General features: G+C 44.2%; 1 protein-coding gene across 1 annotated transcript; it reads right to left on the reverse strand.

Moving 5' to 3' along the window:
• Positions 1 to 343: 343 nt before the first annotated feature.
• LOC311121768 (nuclear factor 1 A-type-like) lies at positions 344 to 20,896 on the reverse strand (the record flags this gene model as incomplete). Its single annotated transcript, XM_084196221.1, has 3 exons — positions 344 to 522; positions 18,051 to 18,101; positions 20,769 to 20,896. Coding segments are annotated over 3 exons (358 nt in total), but the record flags the coding sequence as incomplete, so codon positions are not given.
• Positions 20,897 to 21,648: the final 752 nt, after the last annotated feature.

Below are 21,648 nucleotides of genomic sequence, written 5' to 3' on the forward strand. Positions count from 1 at the left end.
CTTTTTTGGTTACTACATGATTCCATATGTGTTATTTCATAGTTTTGATGTCTTCACTATTATTCTACAATGTAGAAAATAGTAAAAATAAAGAAAAACCCTTGCGTGAGTAGGTGTTCTACAACTTTTGACCGGTAGTGTATGTTTGAGGTATGTACTGTAAAAGGGGTATTTACTGTAAAAGGGGTATGTACTGTAAAAGGGGTATGTACTGTAAAATGGGTATTTACTGTAAAAATTGTATGTATTGTAAAATGGGTATTTACTGTAAAAGGGGTATTTACTGTAAAATGGGTATTTACTATAAAAGGGATATGTCCTGTAAAAGGCTCCTTGTTCTTACGTTAAGGAAGCCCACCTGTCCTCCTTGCTGGCCAGAGTCGGGGCAGACAAGTTGGACAAACTCCTTGAGGCTCTCCTGGGGGTGGTAGCGAATGGCCGGGTGGGAGAAGTAGGAGCTGGGCTGCTGGATGATGGGCGACGTGGGGAAGTGGAGGCTCGACGGCGTGGCATGGGGACTCGCTGTGGACGGAGAGAGAGGGAGGGGTAGATAGAGACAGGAAATGTGTAAGTTTATTATGTCAATAAAGCATGTTGAATTTGAATTTGAGGGAGAGTATATAGACATAATATGACATTTGAAATGTCTTTATTCTTTTGGAACTTTTGTGAGTGTAATGTTTACTGTTCATTTTTTATGTTTATTTCACTTTTGTTTGTCATCTATTTCACTTGCTTTGGCAATGTAAACATATGTTTCCCATGCCAATAAAGCCCTTAAATTGAATTGAAATTGAAATTGAATTGAGAGAAAAAGCGAGAGATAAGGAGAGAGAGAGAGAGAGAGAGAGAATGTGTGACTTTGTCATGTCAATAAAGCATGTTGAATTTGAGGGAGAGAGAAATAGGAGGTGATACGGAGTATCACACACGGTGGGGCTACATGCAAATAATATGTAATTTAGCAGACGCTTTTATCCAAAGCGACTTACAGTCATGTGTGCATACATTTTTACGTATGGGTGGTCCCGGGGATCGAACCCACTACCCTGGCGTTACAAGCGCCATGCTCTACCAATTGAGCTACAGAGGACCACTAGATAGATGGACCCCCCCCCCCCCACACACACACACAAATTCTTAAACAAACAAACATTGAAACACACAGATGACAAGATGCCCCCGGACCATAATGCACCTCACTGTCAATCAGAATGGGGATGGGCCCTCCATGACAACCAAAGTTACACGAGTCCGCTTTCCTTCACACACTCAAGGGAAAAATATTAGCCGTTGACTTGACACCTCCAAACATGACATTTATCGCAATTAGGTATACAGTTATTGTAATTAGGCTACATTAGTGACATTTGTGATGTCAGTTTATGGCACCTGACGTCTGGGCTGTCACAACAGAAGTCTGAGACCGGTGAGTTGAGAGGTGCTGGTGCCAAATGTAGGCATTTCATGTCTGTTTGTTTTGGCTGTAGTCACCAATGATACAACTAACTATTTAAACCCTGAAAGGTTCAAATCTGTGTGTGTGATACCATGCATGAGTGTGTGCGTGTGTGTGTGTGAATGTGTGTGTGAATGCGTGTCTGTATGAGAGTGTGTGAGAGTCAATGCAAGTGTGTGTGTGTGAACACAAGTATTTGTGTGTGCGTACTTCTCTGTACACACGTGTGTGTGGGTTCAATGAACTGACCTGAGCATGTCTGCAGCACAGCACTGCACCTCTCTCCTGTCCTCCCACACCACATGGTATCCCAGGATAACTGACAGTGGCTTAATGGAGCGAGGCTTATCAAGTATTTAATTGTAACCGGCACAATCTAATTAGGCTGCTCTTAATAGAGGTATTATTAGTTTATTGGTTGTTAGTATAAAAGCCTGACTGGGACATGTGACGGGGGGGGGGGGGAGCCTGACTGGGACATGTGACACGGGGGGGGGGGAGCCTGACTGGGACATGTGACGGGGGGGGGGGGGGGGGGGGGGACTCAGGATGAAAGAGAGAGAGAAGAGAGAGGGTAAGCTCAGAAAGAGAGAGAAGCAGAGAGAGAGAGAGAGAAAGTGACATCTATGACATAATACATAATATGACATTTGAAATGTCTTTATTCTTTTGAAACATCTGAGTGTAACGTTTATTGTTAATATTTATTGTTTATTTCACTTTTGTTTACTATCTACTTCAGTTTCTTTGGCAATGTTAACATACACAACTGTTCAAAAGTTTGGGGTCACTTAGAAATGTCCTTGTTTTTCTAAATAAAACATTTTTGTCCATTAAAATAACATCAAATTGATCAGAAATACGGTGTAGACATTGTTAATGTTGTAAATGGCTATTGTAGCTGGAAACGGCTGATTTTTAATGGAATATCTACATAGGTGTACAGAGGCCCATTATCAGCAACCATCAGTCCTGTGTTCCAATGGCACGTTGTGTTTGCTAATCCAAGTTTATCATTTTAAAAGGCTAATTGAACATTAGAAAACCCTTTTGCAATGATGTTAGCCCAGCTGAAAACTGTTGTGCTGATTAAAGAAGCAATAAAACTGGCCTTCTTGAGACTAGTTGAGTATCTGGAGCATCAGCAATTGTGGGTTCGATTACAGAATCAAAATGGCCAGAAACAAATAACTTTTTTCTGAAACTCGTCAGTGTATTCTTGTTCTGTGAAATGAAGGCTATTCCATGCAAGAAATTGCCAAGAAACTGAAGATCTCATACAACGCTGTGTACTACTCCCTTCACAGAACAGCGCAAACTGTCTCTAACCAGAATAGAAAGAGGAGTGGGAGGCCCCAGTGCACAACTGAGCAAGAGGACAAATACATTAGAGTGTCTAGTTTGAGAAGCAGGCGCCTCACAGGTCCTCAACTGGCAGCTTCATTAAATAGTACCCGCAAAACACCAGTCTCAACATCTACAGTGAAGAGGCGACTCCAGGATGCTGACCTTCTAGGCAGAGTTGCAAAGAAAAAGCCATATCTCAGACTGGCCAATAAAAAGAAAAGATTAAGATGGGCAAAATAACACAGACACTGGACAGAGGAAGATTGGAAAAAAAGTGTTATGGACAGACAAATCGAAGTTTGAGGTGTTCGGATCACAAAGAAGAACATTTGTGAGACGCAGCCCAAATGAAAAGATGCTGGAGGAGTGCTTGATGCCATCTGTCAAGCATGGTGGAGGCAATGTGATGGTCTGAGGGTGCTTTGGTGGTGATAAAGAAGAAGTGCCCATCAAGCCAATCCAACTTGTGGGAGGTGCTTCAGGAAGCATGGGGTGAAATCTCTTCAGATTACCTCAACAAATTGATAACTAGAAGGCCAAAGGACTGCAAGGCTGTAATTGCTGCAAATGGAGGATTCTTTGACGAAAGCAAAGTTTGAAGGACACAATTATTATTTATATTCAAAAATCATTATTTTTAACCTTGTCAATGACTACATTTCCTATGCATTTTGCTATATTTCCTATTCATGGAAAAAAAGGAAACTTCTAAGTGACCCCAAACTTTTGAACGGTAGTGTACGTTTCCCATGCCAATAAAGCCCTTAAATTGAAATTGAAATTGAAATTGAATTGAGAGAGAGAGAGAGAGAGAGAGGGTAAGCTGATACTACATAAACATTATTAAAGCCACAGCTCCATGCTGCAGTAATTCACTTAACTTTGCCGTGATTTATGGCTCTGTCAATAGAGGCTGACTGGAAACTAGGGTAAGCTCCTCCTCTGCCATGCCGCTATGTGGCCATTGTATTTACAGTATTGATAGAATGGACCACGGCTCTCTCTCTGGGTTCATCCCAAATGGCACCCTGGTGCCTACTTACAGCCTCAATAGAGTCTGACTGGAAACTGGGCCCTGGTCAAATGTAGTGCACTATTTAGGATAGTGTGCAATTTGGGATGCAGACTCCCTGTGCCCTTCCTCGATCGCTTTCCAGCCTGAGACAGAGAGAGACAGAGAGCGACCCCTCTTTTTTTATTTTTGCCGTGCCCCGTCTTTTCATGTCCCTGCCTTTTGTTTGGCGGGCTGGAATGGACTTTTGGAGTGAGGGGTGGGGTCGCCGGGGCGCGCGCACACACAGGCGGAGGAGTGGAGTGTCCAGACTCCTCTACTGAATAATTACTGTGTTTGCTGAGGCAATGCTGCAGTGGCTGCAGGCAGGACAGAGAACCACACTGACCTCACAGAGACAGACACACCCTTTCCCAGGCTGACTCAGTCACTCCTCCTCCCACTCTCTCTCTCTCTCTGTCACCCTCTCTCTCGCTCTCTCTCTCTCTCTCCGTCTATGCCCTCAGACCCCTCTGTCTCTATCTCTCCTGTCCCATTCCCACCCTCTCTCTTCTCTCTCTCCAGTTCACTGGTTCAACTGTTCTCTGGCTGATGGTAATAGGTCACTGCTGAGCCTGCTCCCACACAGGGCAGTACTGGTTACAGTAAGGGAGACCCTTTTATCACCACAGGCCTAATTGACAACACATTTAAGTTAGTATTGCCAATTTTAACATTTAAAATGTAAGTTGCACTCACAATTCAGCTTGTTGCTGCCACTTGTACAATGTATTGTTGAAGAACAGTAAAACCATTCCCTCAACCCTATCTGGTAAACTTTCCCTCACTTCTTTCAACCATAACTCATGTTCAAGTATGTGAAGTGTCAAGCTGTGTGAACATAGCATAGGGATATGGGTTGCTGCAGCACACATGTTGTCTTAGGGAGCCATGCTAGAGATGTGGCCTGGACTGGTTGAGCTACATTTATCTAGTGTACAGCACAGGAGTACAGGGCGGCTGGCGAGTCGAGACAGGAACATTTTGATAAGTCACTCTGTAGGCAGCGCCTGACAAGTGTGATAATGAAACCCTCCCAGACACACACACACACACACACACACACACACACACACGACTCAAGGGAGGTCCTGCGTCCCCCATTATGATCATAATCAATCATTTGTGTTTTTACACTACTGCTCTCGTCACAACGAGCTCTCCAGCAGCACTGCCATTGACATGTGTCACTTAGGCTGTGTCAAAATGGCACCCTATTCCCTATGTAGTGCACTACTTTCGACTGGGGCCCATAGGGTACACTATATAGAGAATAGGATGCCATTTTGGACGTACCCTTAGTCACTAGATCACCATCACTTATCATCACTTATCTCATCCAGTATATTGCCGTATAGACTGCCCGCTGCCTTTCTGGCTACTGACCAGCTCCTGTCCCACTGTGCCGACCGGCTCAGACAGGTCCAAGAATGGTCCGCCAATGTCAATTATGCAAATGGTCAGAGTCATTTAGGAATGTTTCCATAAAAAAAATTTCAGGGTGACCAAAACTAAAGTGTTCCAGAAGGATTTCCAATTACTTAAATGGCCTTGCTCACGTGTCATGTTCCGCATTTACACCATGGTGAATATTTTCCAGGGGAGGAATTGAGAGTAAACAAAGTTATGTTTCAGCTTGTCAACTAACGAGTCCAAAAAGGATTTTAGCATGAGAAGGGGGGCACTTGGGAGGGGTGTGCTGCTCCTCTCCTCCATAACCCATTTTTACTGCTTTTACTTATTTTTTTCCTCCGCTCTTCTTTTTAGCATTCAAAGTACTGGTCCTGGGGGACCCCTAGCCTGGTTAAACTAGCCTGCTCACCGTTACTTGGTAAGTGCAGCATTCAGTCTGCTTTAAGCCGGCTAGGGGAGCCCTGTCAATGCAGCGCATCATCCTTATCAAACACTTAATCATTTGAATGATCTAGATTCTATTTATTGACCAATGATTTGGGTATGATAGGAGAGCTGTCAAACCACCATGAGAGTCCAGCATATTCCATGAGGATAACATTGTTATAACATTGTTATGTTGCATTGTGCACTTTTAAAAGACTCCACAAAGTGGTAAAGGAGAGGGTTTAAAATGGAATTGACCTGCCTGGTAAAATAAAAGGTAAAATAAATCAAATAAAAGGAGAAATTAGGGCAACAGTGTTAAGGTCTTATAGACAGGAGGGTAGGAAATCTGCCACTGTTACAATGAGCCTATTTACTAACTGCTACAGAGAAGGATGTATTCATGACAGCAGACACACAACAGCTCAAAACTCCCTGGATGAGCTTTGTAGGACGGGGGCCTCCCTTTCTCTCAGGTTTATTTGGGCTTCTCCTCATGAGCAAGGCGCCACATTGTACTGAATGTACTCATACCACATTGTTGGACAACGGGGAGGATATCAAAGATGTCAGAGCAGCTGATCCACCGCTAGCCTGCTACGCTAGCTATGGCCCTTTAATAGCCCTTTGCAGGGCTTTGTAGCCCCATGCCCCCCTACCTCATCCATTCAACTCCAAGGGGACTAGCTGTAGTTTGGGGGATTGGGTGGATGGGAGGTGGAGGAGGTTGGGGACATGGTCCCCAGCAGGGTCTCTAAGGGCCTTTCAGTGGGGCTCTAAGGGAGGCCTGTTAGCGGTGACTTTAGCACATCGTTATGGAGGACAGATGAAAGTGGGTCTGGAAGTGACGGCAGGTCCTCCCCACACCGTGCCCAGTGGGTGGGCCTGTAGCTAATCTGGCAAGTCCCCCCCCCCACCCCCAGGCCTCCCTTATGCAAATGTCGTGATGTGGGAGGGGACGGGAGGGGAGACTGGAGGCTGATTTCAGACAGCTGGCGGAAGATGATGGAAGGGAGGGAGTTAGGGAGGGAGGGAGGGAGGGAAGAAGAGATGAGGGAGGGAGGGAGGGAGGGAGGGAGGGAGGGAGGGAGGGAGGGAGGGAGGGAGGGAAGAAGAGATGAGGGAGGGAGGGAGGGAGGGAGGGAGGAAGGAAGGAAGGAAGGAAGGAAGGAAGGAAGGAAGGAAGGAAGGAAGGAAGGAAGGAAGGAAGGAAGGAAGGAAGGAAGGAAGGAAGGAAGGAAGGAAGGAAGGAAGGAAGGAAGGAAGGAAGGAAGGAAGGAAGGAAGGAAGGAAGGAAGGAAGGAAGGAAGGAAGGAAGGAAGGAAGGGAGGGAGGGAGGGAGGGAGGGAAGAAGAGATGAGGAAGGAAGGAAGGAAGGAAGGAAGGAAGGAAGGAAGGAAGGAAGGAAGGAAGGAAGGAAGGAAGGGAGGGAGGGAGGGAGGGAGGGAGGGAGGGAGGGAGGGAGGGAGGGAAGGAAGGAAGGAAGAAGAGATGAGGGAGGGAGGGAGGGAGGGAGGGAGGGAGGGAGGGAGGGAGGGAGGGAGGGAGGGAAGAAGAGATGATGGGAGGGAGCAGTGGGCTCCATTGTGGTCTGGGCATGCATGAGAAAAGCTCTCTGGATTAGTTCCACTTTGCAAATCGCGTTGGTTCGCTGGCTTTTTCTTCCCTCACCTTGTAGTTCTATTTTACTGCCAACTTTTCCTTAAAAAATATATTTTATACAAAGGTGGATTAATGTAAATAATAAAAGCAGTGATTACATGAAAAAGCCTCCCTTATTATGACGGGTGGATTGTGGGGGAGAGATATCAACAGGTAGCTGTGTGTGTGTGTGTGTGTCTGTGTGTTTGTGTGCGTGCGTGCGTGCATAAATCCGTGGGAGGAGGAGGCTGAGGAGAGTCAGAGGGAGAGAACAACAGAAGAGTGTTTTAATAGCTCTTTTGAAGACGAGAAGTCGAGCTAACGAACCGTGTGGCTCGCGAGTCTTTGTTTGCCAAATTGTGGTGCCCTGCGGCTACACCTACGTCTCTCGGCTCAACGGGTTCGGCTAACGTTTCAGGAGGGAAAGTGGGGCGTAAAGAAGAATCTCTGAGTATGATAAATCAATTACAGTTGAGATTGGTACCACAGGGCGGTTAAAGTCAACCAAATAGATATGACAACCGGCTCGACGAAGATTAATGAACTCCACCATTTTGGCCTTTTATGTTAGTGTAGAACACAAAATCCCAAATCTGACAGTTATACCACTTACTGACACGACTTAATCCTACCAGCCTCAACCTTTAAGTCCTGGGGGGGGGGGTTACATTTGTTGGATGTTGGTCAAAATACTATGGACATCAAGCCTGTAGTAATTGTCCAAAAGTGCATTCTCTGAAGATTTTTTCCCCCCACACAGCAGATGGAACATTAATGAAGCTGTGGTGTGTATGGGCTCCTGGGTCCACTGTTCACTGACTATTTCCAACAGCAAGACATTAAGGAACCAATCACCAAGCGTAAAGGAGAGTGGAGGGACGGGAGATGGGGAGCTCACACTCTAACCCATACAGCACATACTGTACAACTTTGCTTCCAGTAGCAACACTGTAAGAGACTGCTGTGTGCATAGGAAGGACCAGGTATGAGCAGAAACACACACAGCACCACCAACCCCAAGGAGCACTATGCTCCAGTCTCTACCAGCCCCTACTATCTGAGAGACAGGAGTAGGCAGATATAGGTGCTGGGCTGGGGGAGGCAGGGAGGACACGGTTGGGGTGGGGGGGGGGGGCAGGAAGGACATGGTTGGGGTGGGGAGGGGGAGGCAGGGAGGACATGGTTGGGGTGGGGAGGGGGAGGCAGGGAGGGCATGGTTGGGGTGGGGAGGGGGAGGCAGGGAGGACATGGTAGGGGTGGGGATGGACTGGTGAGTATAAGGGAGAGTGTGTGGGGGGGGGGGGGGGACCTCACCTCTAGGTCCTGTAATAACAGGCCGATGATGATGTGTGAATGGGGGGACTGGGGGGTGCAGGGAGGACTTTACCTCTAGGTCCTGTAATAACAGGCCGATGATGATGTGTGAATGCCGTTCGGGGGGAGTAGGAAGTGGTCTGCGAAGGCACGACAGGGCTGCTGAAACCACACTTCTCTGACTTCTTTAATGTGGTGGACGGTGGCATCCCTGGCAAGAATGATTGATAAGTGCAATTTAATAAGGCAATGTCATGGAGACTCACAGGCTCTCTGGGCTCACAGGTGAGAGATGGCAGAGAGCGGGGCGTGGGGAGTGAGTGCAAGAGGGGTTGGTGGGGCAGGCTAAGGGGAGGACAGGGGGAGTGGTCAGGGCTACTGTACTGCTCCAGGCGGGTCTTTAAAGGGAAATACAGCTACTCTCGGACCTGCGATTTTGAAAGTGTAAAGATATTACCCAGAAAAAGTATTACATTTGTTGTTTTCAGGGCCTTCAATAGTAGTCCACCTGACAATGATTTGGATATGATGATCATACAAAGCTGAGTACTACTTAATTACTTTGAGAAGTGTGCAATTCCCCTTTTTGAAGTAAATCTTTCCCTATTCAGTTACAGTATTTATAGGGAGATTAATCAAATTACAGCAGACCTCATTTGAAATGTTTTAGATTTTAAAAAATGAGTGAATTATATAATTTCCATACCCGATAATGGTTGGAAAAAAATCTAGCATTTTTTGAACAAATACACATATGCCTTTTCTGTGGGATGATGGTGGGGGACTAGGGTTAAGAGAAGGATGAGGGAAGAGGAGAGAGGGAGTGGTAAAAAGAGGGATAAATAGCATGGTATAGTACAGACAGGTTAGGTTCTTGTGGCAAAGCACACCGAATGATCACACAGTCCTAGTCCAGTGTGTACTGGAGCTTTACTGGGTTAATATGAGCAATGGGTTCAGATAGCATTCACCACAAGGGTTAAAGTCAAAGAGAACAGTCAGTAGAGAGAACATGCATGAGAACATTATTTGGATGGTCCATACTCAGTCTCCACTGTAATTGGTTATGCACTACCGCCAATCAAAGCTCTATCTGACCACGCCCCAATCACATTGGATGCTTTCGTTTTGCCTTGCAAGATGCACCAACGGAATGGTCTCAATTGTGCAAACTCTGCACATCCGGCACGACAGACGAGATAAAACAAATGCACCTAATAAACACAATGGCTTTAGCTGCTATAATATTAGTCTAAGAATAAAGCTTTCCAAATAATTGCAATGCCTCTCCTCTGCATCTTTCCTTTTTCTTATGGAAGACTAACCCGCACATTGACTTGGTACCGGTACCCCATGTATATAGCCTTGTTATTGTAATTTTATTGTTTCTCTTTTATTTTTTACTTTAGTTTATGTAGTAAATATTTTTCTTAAATCGTATTTTTCTTAAAACTGCATTGTTGGTTAAGGGCTTGTAAGCATTTCACGGTAAGGTCTACACCTGTTAATTCGGCGCATGTGACAAATGCGATTTGATTTGACTTAAACGTGCATTCCGACGTTCCGAAAAGACCGTGCACAAAGGAGAGGTGGATTTTTACATTTTCTAGCTCGTCTTGGAAACAGTGGAACTGAGGTCTCCAGTTCTTGTCACTGGTTCTGTGTTAAGGGACTTAGGTGTGTGTGTGTGATAAATCTGTGTGGTAGTCTTAAAAGACGCAGAAACCTTGGTTTCTCCAGCCCTCGCAGACTCCTTCCCCCTTTCAGGCGAGTGAGAGAGGGAGATAAAGAGAGAGAGACAAAGAAAGAGGCCGGGACATCTCTCCCCTATGACTGACTGATCATTGGCCTCCCTTGGGTAAAGAGGGGTTTCTGAGGAAGACTGTTTGATCAAACTGAGTTGGGAAGGGCTTGAGGTAGAAGTTGCCCCTAAGCACAGGATCAGATTACCCAACCCCCAATCCTAGCCTTAACCATTAGGGGGGTAAATAAATCTGATCCTGGACCAGTTAGGGGCAACTTCTTTGGGGTGGGGGCAGGTTGGAGGATGGGCACACGTCACAGGTCAGAGAACATGAAGGGAAGAGGGTTGGCTGCTTTCAATACAAACAGTTGAGGCCATACAGACACCATGGAAAGGACACCAGCTAGCAAGACACAGAAGGTTACACAGACAGACACACACAGGTCTATAAACCCACATCCAACACACAGTTTCACTCAATAACAGCTCCACAACAGCTCACAAGAGAAGGAGAAACCTCGGCCCATTCCTTCATTCGTTATTTCACCTGCCTTTTCAAGTAGCGTTATTAGCTAGCTTCAGAGGCCCGCTGGGCTGGTCCCTCTCTGATAGGTTAGAGTGGACAGAGCAACATGGGAGGCTGGAGGGACTGGAGGGGCAGGAGGGGCAGGAGGCTTAGACCTGGGCTGGAGTCACAGGCTGAACTGTGGGCTAGTGGCCAGGTTCATCTTCAAAGGGCTTCTGTATCGTAAGAGCTTGTGTGTCCTTGTTCACAATGCTATTCTAGACGAGTCTTCTTCGTGTGCTAGAGGGCTCTAGGTGCACATCATTCAAGAAGCAATGAAATGTGTATCATGGAGTTAAAGTGATATAGAGAAGGGAAAGAAAGGTAGAGAGAGAATGGGAGAGGAGAAAGTGGGTATAAGGGAGAGACTGTGTATGAGAGAGAGATTGTGTGCATACTTTACTATGTGTGTGAGTGTTTGTGTGTGTATGTGCATGCATGCGTCTATGCGCTCGTGTGTGTGTGTGTGTATTTGCTTGTGTGTGTGATTGGGTGAAGGGGCCTAAAGTCAGAGTGAGTAATGAACACTCGAAAAGGTTCTGTCAGGTGGAATCAGAGCCTGGCCGTACTCAACACTCTCCCTTCAGAGGCATTATCACACAGAGGGGCTGCATCTCTCCCTCCCTCTCTCCCTCTCTCCCTCTCTCCCTCCCTCTCTCCATCTCTCCATCCCTCTCTCCTTCCTCCTCTGACAAATTGACAAGCCTCACGGCTGGTAAGGCAGGCGATTCTGTATCAAGCATCCCCCTCCTCCTCCGTCTCCTCTTTCTCTGCTATCCATCCGTCTCCCCCTCTATCGAGGACTCTTCTCCGGTGTGCATTAATCAGGCCTGAGCTGTCCCTGCACTGCCCTGACTCAGGGGTGTGTACGTGGGCGAGCACGGTAGCCAGACAGGCTATAACGGAGCGGGTCCCTTACCCGAGTGGACAGATGGGCAGGCTCAGCCATGTATACAGACGGCCTTATCAATGCCAGGGACAACGGTGTGTAATGTACAGTCATGTCTAATACAAGTTGCTGCAAGGCCTTCTCTGATAGGTGGAGACCAATCAGGAAGCAGCTGCTGGTAATTGTCCCGGCCAATGGAAGGTGAAGAATGCTTCAGAGCTTTTACTGATCAAATATATAGATTGAGTAAGTCTTCTTCTTGACATGTTTCTTTGAACTAATAACTTCCTCCTTGAATAGTCAGTTGAGACATACAGCTCAGAGCATTGCTGACCCCCTTCACACTCACAAGCAGACACACACACACAAGCAGACACACACACACACACACACAAGCAGACACACACACACACAATCCTGCTGTCCCTTGGCTATTTAAGCCAGACGAGACGGCCATATGAGTTTCTCAGACCTGACGTGGGTTACCTGGGAAATGGCTGGCATGCCGGCCAAGGGGATACACTTTATACGAAACACGTCTAATTATAACACTGCCCACCGCAGTGAGGGGTCCACACACACACACACACACACACACACACACGGGCACGCACGCATACACACCAGAAGAGGCTTCAGCAGCTGTTGACGTGTCTCACTTGTCCCAATGCCGACAAGTGTTTCCACACACACACACACACACACACGCATACGCACACATGCACACACGCGCACACACACGCGCACACACACGCGCACATCTCGGTAACCACAAACAAACCAAATCCACCATCAACAACAACACAATGCTCCAAGGCAAAAGGAGAATGACAGCGTAATGAAAAAAAAAGTTGAGATGACATTCGAATGACGGCGAAATCTGAATCCTGAGCAATCTGGAGAATGTGAACAGACAAACATGTGTGACGCGGACATTCACGTGTCGGCTTGCAATGTTTCCACTCAGTGTGCAGGTAAACAAGGACACGAGGACCAAGACACACACACACACACACACACACATATATGCAAATGTACACACACACACACACACACACACACACACACACACACACAGACATATAAGCAAAGGTACACACACACACACACACACACACAGACATATATGCAAAAGTACACACACACACACAGACATATATGCAAACGTACACACACACACACACATATGCAAACGTACACACACACACACACTGTTACGGATACAGGTATCCTGTATGTGTTTTTGTGTTTTTCCTCTCCTTCTGCCCTAATCACAGGTGTCCTTTGTGTTCCTGATTGGTGGTCGTTGGGGTGTCCCACCTGTCCGACATCCATTTGTCTGCTGATTGCTGAGGTGGACCAATCAGTGGACATTCCTCTGCATAGCACCACCTGTTTCTGGTTTTTCACTCACATCACACATCCCATTGTTTATAAAGCCAGTCAGTTGTGTTTGCTGGAAGAGACTCTTTTCGTTTGTGAGTATGGATACTGTGGTGTCCTGTTTTTTGTGTACTCAATCATTTGCTGGTTACTCTGTATGGTAACTATGTTGTGTGTTCCTGGGAAAAGGGGGATTTAGCAAGTTGCCCTTGGGCATACATTACCCGTAGAAAGAACATTGTCTAAAAACACTAGTTAGACCTGAGCGGACCACCCACTGTATTTTTGTATGATTAGCAGTAGCTTAGCGGTTCTTGAGGCAGGCAAGATCAGTTTAGGGGTTTTTGACACTATTGTTTCATTCCTTGGGTCCTGCTCAGCCCTTTTTCCCAAACCTTTACCGTGTGTTCATAATAAACATTTTGTGTTTGACGGTAGCTTATGGTTGTCGGTGTATTTTTGTTCTCACTGTTTCTGTGTCACCATTCTAATTTGCATGAGTTATGTTACGGGTCTCTTGTCCATCCACCCTAGACTTTTAAAGCCACGGGGTTCGTAACACACACACACACAGACATGTATTAAAACGTACACACAAACACCCACACAATCCACATTGCACACAATTGAGGGGGGAGATGCTGAATTCCAGAACACACAGAGGATGCAACACAGTCCCCTCATTGTTTAACTCTTCCAATTGTTTCAAGTGGAACTGACAGGGTTTTAACTACTTTGCAGATATAAAACAAACAGACAATCATAATATCTGTTGAAAATATCAATTTCTCAGTTTATGCTTCAAAGCCAACTTTATAAGAGGTTTTAAAAATAGGTTCTATTTGACTCAAAATTCCATGACATACAGTAAGACATTGTTGGCAGAATAGATGGATGCAGTTCAATGCATGATTAATATAATTCACCAATACACTTCTTGTTAGTCCAAAAAATATTGCTATCAGGTTGTAAATCACAGCTGGCCTGCTATATTGTTTCCTGCCGCCACCCCATTCAGGATGCACTGTTTCAGTTTCAATGACTTGGAACAAAATGGATGACTTCAACTAAGGCTGGGAATGTCAATACAATCAAACCAGCAAGGGCAATGATCACAAGTCAGTCATAACGTGGCTAATAGGCTAGCACATACAAATATGACACACAAATGAGTATAAATGAGTCAACAGTTGAGTCATCTACTTAAAAAAATTACAGCATGATGCGCTCGCATCTGTGAATTCAACTGCAATTGCCCTGCTTTTGTGTGTCCCCTGTACTGCGCACAGTGGAGGGAAGGTGTACAGACACATGCCACAGTCCTAGCTAGGCTAATAAAATGTTGCTTTCTGGCTTCGGTTATTAAAGCTTGACAATGAATAACCAAAAAACTAAACCTGCAACAAAACACCATGCAAAGGAGAAACATGTAGGCCTATTACAGCAACATTTGAGCAGTAGTCTAGGCTGGCTACTCAGCTACAATACATTTTGAGCGCACCATACAGCAATGCTGCATTCAACCATACCATTGATCCATGTAGTGCAAAACAATGATAAACATGTTTTAAGTTTAAATATTACAACAACATATAGCTATGTTTTTGTTATTTGGAGTAATTAGCAGCATAGCAGCAAAGACTGGACAAATATTATTTATCTCTTCTTTTGTTTTAATATGTTAAAATACTATATACAGCATCCTATGTACATAAGTGGACATTATAAGCTGCCATATTTTTTCAAATAAAACAATGGCCAGTTTGGGTCACAGTTGCAAGTTTCTTTGTAAAAACAAATAGGCTATGTCTGGCCTGCGAATTCATTTTTTTTTTTTGTGTGTATTTTTTGTGTGTGTTTTTTTAGGGGGTAGATCAGCTTTTTGTCATGCAATAAAATGCAAATTAATTACTTAAAAATCATACAATGTGATTTTCTGGATTTTTGTTTTAGATTCCGTCTCTCACAGTTGAAGTGTACCTATGATAAAAATTACAGACCTCTACATGCTTTGTAAGTAGGAAAACCTGCAAAATCGGCAGTGTATCAAATACTTGTTCTCCCCACTGTATATATATATATATATATATATATATATATATATATATATATATATATATATATATATATATACATACACATACATATACACATACATAGAAATACATATACATACATATATATCCATATCCTTTAAAAAAATATATTTCCCTTTATTACTTTCCAACCCCACCACCCCTCCCCTTATTGGAGTAAACTAGTGAACAACAACGCTTAGGTCTCTACTTCCAGCTTATACATACTATATACATTTTATGGACACAGTCAATTTTACAATAATTATATTTTGTTTGTTTTTACTCATGAACTTCCTCTACCCTCAACCTCTCCAATAATTTTCATGATGTCCATCCGGTTTGCTTCTATATATGCCATATCTTTCTAACTGTGCTCTTTCACAAAAGCTCTCAATCTATAACCTATATACTTATTATGGACACAGTATGCTTTACATTAGTCATCTTGTTGTTATTAGTTGTTATTAGTCCCATCCTTCAACTCCATTCATCACCACCCAGCTGTCTCTTAACACCATCCATATTAGATTTCTATTTGCCATATATTTTTCAACTGTACTGTGATGTTTTACAAAAGTTCTGAACCCTTCTATTCTCATTGTTTCTACAGATTGTAAATTGAAAATAAACATTTTTGCTAAAAGTATTAATATATTATTGATCGACTGACTATGACTTTTCAGATCACCCAGTAGTGCTATCTGCAGGGTTAGCTCCAGGTAAATATTGCAATCCTTCAGCCATTCCTGGACCTGTGTCCAAAAACAAGCTACAAATGGACAGTACCAAAACAAATGATCTAATGATTCTGTCTCTTCGCAGCAAAATCTGCAGAGCTGGGAAGATTGTATCCCCCATATAATTAACATTCTATTGGTAGCAAGAATTTTATATAATGATTTTAATTGAAAAATGCTATGTTTTGAATCCGGCTTCGTTTTGCGCATCAGTTCATAAACACTATGCTATGGAATCGGTACGTCAAAAATCTCTTCCCAATTATTTTGCAATATATATGAAAAGGCTGTCAATCCTTTGGTCCTTAAATGAAACTGGTACACTTTTGTATTTATCACAATTTTCTTTAACCAATTATGTTCTTTAATGCAGGGCCGACAGACAAGTTCCTTACTTTTCCCCCGTCCACTTTCCTCTTCCATTTTTGCGGTAATGCTGCAATTATTTGGTTGTAATTTTGGGTAGAGCAGACATTTCCATATGTTTTTGTTAGCTGCATGTGCGACATAACTCCACCAGTTCTACCTATTATATCTTTACGAAGATTATACCTTTTCTTTTTTTAAATCTTTTTTTAAATAATGATTTTTTATCAATTAGTATATTTGAGTTTAACCACAATATTTGTTGCAATATTTGTTCTGTCGTTTCTGGAGGATTAAATTGAAATTGCAACCAACGTTCTATGGCTTGTTTTAGAAATAGTGATATTTGGGAGATTATTTCCTTTTCAAATAACTGAAAGTGAGAGGTTGTAATCTGAATAAAGGGGAAAAGGCCATTCTTGAACATTGGGTTAGACAATCTTACTAATTTGCTAGAGAACCAGTTCAGATTTAAGTATAACTTTTGCCCCGTGTAGCTCAGTTGGTAGAGCATGGTGCTTGCAACGCCAGGGTTGTGGGTTCGATTCCCATGGGGGGCCAGTATAAAAAAATTTAAAAATAAAAATGTATGCACTCACTGACTGTAAGTCGCTCTGGATAAGAGCGTGTGCTAAATGACTAAAATGTAAATGTAAATGTATGACTGAAGCTTTTAGTGATAGGTCTAATGCTTTAATATTTAATCATTTCTGTCTGCGAATTCATTGTTTGTTCAATATGGCCCGTGCCCTGATTGAGTTTGACACCCCTGGGCTGGCGCATCTATTTATGTAACTAGCTATTTATTTAGCAAGTAAAAAATATGGAGCTTAACGTTAGCTAGCTAGCTAGCTGCTGGGAGGATGTCATGTCATTGGAGGAGTGGGTGAGTGATTTACCTTTTCAACTCATACTGTTTTTTTGTTGTCATTCCCAAACATTCTATGAATTTATAAAAACGTGCAAATAACCATATCTAAGTGCTCGCTTGTCAGAAAAAAATAAAAAACAAAAAAGGTGTCATATTCTTGCTGGGGGTGTATATGAACAGATTTGAATAAGACTAAAATGCTGTCAGTTCCACTCCTCCTTCCTATCCCCATATATTTAGCATAAAACACCATCTCTTTCAGAATAGGTCTTAATAAGACATCTTACCAGTCAAGCTCTCCAAGCACCGTTGCCGTTGTTTTTGGTTTAACGTACCACTAATTTAAGACACTAAAGAACTCCTTATGAATTTGACACTTAACAATTGGTTCTGAATTCGGAGACACTTAACAGATATAAATGGGTCGAGTTTATTGAATGGACATACAGTAGGTATGATGGTGCACTGTTAATATTCCAACCCCATGCTACAGTACAGATACAGAGCAAGTATAAAGTTATAAGGCCTAAGGTGTGCCGCAAGGATCTGTTTCAGCCCCATTCTTTTTTTTATATCACAATCACACACAGCGAAGGGAGGGAGAGGTGGAGGGAGGGGGGGAGCAGCCTGGACAATACAAATCACCAACCACAAAACTAGATAACTATGTCCTGATTTAGAGGGGAAGGGTGAGGGGGTGGAGAGAAGGGGAGGGGCGGGTAACAGAGAATATGAGGTGAAATTGGAAAGAGTAATGCATCTTTACCTTGTCTTGAGATGAACGAACTAGCTAGCGAGCCACGCAGTTTATATCCAGCTTTTGAGAGACAAAAGAAGAGAAACAATAGGCAGGGTGAATATAGTGTAGCTTTAGAAGAGAAACAATAGGCAGGGTGAATATAGTGTAGCTTTAGAAGAGAAACAATAGGCAGGGTGAATATAGTGTAGCTTTAGAAGAGAAACAATAGGCAGGGTGAATATAGTGTAGCTTTAGAAGAGAAACAATAGGCAGGGTGAATATAGTGTAGCTTTAGAAGAGAAACAATAGGCAGGGTGAATATAGTGTAGCTTTAGAAGAGAAACAATAGGCAGGGTGAATATAGTGTAGCTTTAGAAGAGAAAATGGAGCATTACCTCATCAATTAAGCATGTTCCGTTCCCATAAGGGTGGACCGGGGCCGGGGTCACGTTACACACGCGCAATCGCACGCGCACACACACAGGCAATCACAAACACACACATACACAAGCGCATACACACAACAGCAAACACACCCATTCACAAAAGCATACACACAAACTCACACTGTACACAAACATACTCACACAACCTATTCAACTCATGGAAAATGACTGACATCATGTCTTATTCCTATGCTCTGGGAATATGAAACAGACACACACACACACACACACACACACTCACACACAGACACACACCACAGACACAGAAACAAACAAACCCCCGCCCGTCCCCTTATCCTACAGGTGGGCCTCTTCTCCGAGTCACTGGCAACTCCACCCTCTTAAATCCCCTCTTTAACGAAAACAAACACTCCCCCTCCCCACACACACTCACATGCACACATGCACAAGCTCACACGCACACGGACACACACTCCCTGTCGTCTACCTGTAACCGTAGCTCTGTAAAAGCTTTTCATTAGGAGAACAAGGAGCGTTCTACTGTGACATTGTCTGTCGAGGAAGTCACAGACAGGGAGAAAGCTGTGTGTGTGTCTCTTATCTCCTTAAGTGTTCTCTCTCTGCACTGTAAGGCCATAAGAAGAGGATATATACTGTATATACACTGAACAAGAATATAAACGCAACATGTAAAGTGTTGGTCACATTTTTCATGAGCTGAAATAAAATATCAAATAAATCAATGCTTATTTCACTCAAATTTGTGTACAATGTGTGGCATATCAATAAGCTGTTTAAACAGCATGATCATTACACAGGTGCACCTTGTGCTGGGGACAATAAAAGGCCATTCTAAAATGTGCAGTTTTATCACACAACAAAGTGCCACAGATGTCTCAAGTTTTGAGGTAGAGTGCAATTGGCATGCTGACTGCAGGAAAATCCACCAGAGCTGTTGCCAGATCATTTAATGTTACTTTCTCTACCATAAACTGCCTCCGTCGTTTTATAGAATTTGGCAGTACGTCCAACCGACCTCACAACCGCAGACCATGTGTATGGCGTTGTGTGGGTGAGCGGTTTGCTGATGTCACCGTTGTGAACAGATGGCGGTGGGGTTATGGTAGGGGCAATCACACGGACAACGAACCCAATTGCATGGAGGCTGAAAATGTCCCAGTTCTTCCATGGCCTGCATACTCACCAGACATGATAGCCATTGAGCCTGTTTGGGATGCTCTGGATCGACGTGTACAACAGTGTGTTCCAGTTCCCGCCAATATCCAGCAACTTCGCACAGCCATTAAAGAGGGGAAGAACATTCCACAGGCCACAATCAACAGCCTGATCAACTCTATGCGAAGGAGATGTGTCGCGCTGCATGAGGCAAATGGTGGTCACACCAGATACTGACTGGTTTTCTGATCCACAGCCCTACCTGTTTTTTTTAAAAGGTATCTGTGACCATCTGTATTCCCAGTCATCTGTAATCCATAGATTAGGGCCTAATGAATTTATTTCAATTGACTTTTTTCCTTACATGACCTGTAACTCTGTAAAACCTTTGAAATTGTTGCATGTTGCGTTTATATTTGAGTTCAGTGTAGATAAGAAGGGAGCAGAGAGTGAAAAGGTGAGAAGATAGAGGGAGATATATAGGGACAGTGTGTGTGTTATAGAGTGAAGCCACTGAAGCACAGGAGGAGGACCCTGAGTGATTTACAGCCCGCCAGCCTAAGGCATTGTGGTACGACACACACACAAACACACGCATGTGACGAACATTGACACACAGAGGGGTATATAAACACACACACACACACATCCTGTCACACATAAGTACAGGATACAGGGTGTGGAACACACACATACGCCTCTTTGACTATTCCTGCAGGGGCCCTATGTCCCCCCCCAACCCCCCCCCCCCCCCACTCCCTACATGGTTTTCAATGTGTTAGCATTAATGCCATTGTTAATCCCATTAAGACAGATCGCCTTTGTAAAAAAGTATATGACGTCCGAAGGTGGTTCTGACCATCCCATGCATTTGAAAAATTTGACCATGTGAGGTAGAAATGCACTCAAAGACATACAGGGAAGACACAGGATGCACACGATTCTCACCCTCACATACACAACCCTGCATTCTTACTCTTGACACACACATTCCCACACACACTCTCCTCTCAGTCTACTTCCTCCCCAAACATACTATATGTCTCTAGCAGAGAAGAAAAGAGTTAAGAGTAGGGAGCGTATCAGGGACAGGGTAAGGGTGTGTTACAGGGGTGTTGGCACTAGTTGGGCAGGTTGGTTGGCAGCTTACAGCAGTACATACCTGGTTCCACTTCGTGCCAGCTGCTGGCCTGGCTGCCGCTGCCCGGGGAGCGCCCCTGGCCTGGGTAGTAGGACTCTTCTCCTGGACTGTCCACTTCGTCCTCCATACACTTGATCCTCTTGGCCGAGCTGGAGGGGGACACACAAACATGGACAGACACACAAACATGGACAGACACAGACAGACGGACACACACACACAGAGACCAGGGTTAATGTCTGATAGTTAAATTGTGTTTCAGTGCTATTCAGGCATACACAAAGAATAATCTACAGAAATGTACCTGTAATTTTCTATATTCACTGTTTGATGGAAACACACGTGTTGATAGAATAATTATATTATAAACTGGAGTTTTGTAGGGTGTATTTGGGGTTGGTCTCTTGCTGTCTAGTCTCCATGTGGTTCCACTTGCATGCTCTGCACTGGATAGAGAAGGTTGTGTGTGTGATGGGCTCCTACTCAGCTATACTGGGGCCTACTCTCAAAGCCTGCCCCACACTGGACCACTCTCCCCCCAGTCAAACACTGAAACTCTCCCCCCAGTCAAACACTGAAGCTCTCCCCCCAGTCAAACACTGAAGCTCTCCCCCCAGTCAAACACTGAAGCTCTCCCCACAGTCAAACACTGAAACTCTCCCCCCAGTCAAACTTTGAAACTCTCCCCCCAGTCAAACAATAAAGCTCTCCCCCCAGTCAAACATTGAAACTCTCCCCCCAGTCAAACACTGAAGCTCTCCCCCCAGTCAAACATTGAAACTCTCCCCCCAAGTCAAACACTGAAAATCTACCCCCAGTCAAACATTGAAACTCTCCCCCCAGTCAAACACTGAAACTCTCCCCCCAGTCAAACACTGAAACTCTCCCTCCAGTGAAACAC

The sequence above is a fragment of the Coregonus lavaretus genome, assembly GCF_964263955.1.
Source record: "Coregonus lavaretus genome assembly, contig: HAP1_SCAFFOLD_6696, whole genome shotgun sequence".
Taxonomy (NCBI): Eukaryota; Metazoa; Chordata; class Actinopteri; order Salmoniformes; family Salmonidae; genus Coregonus; species Coregonus lavaretus.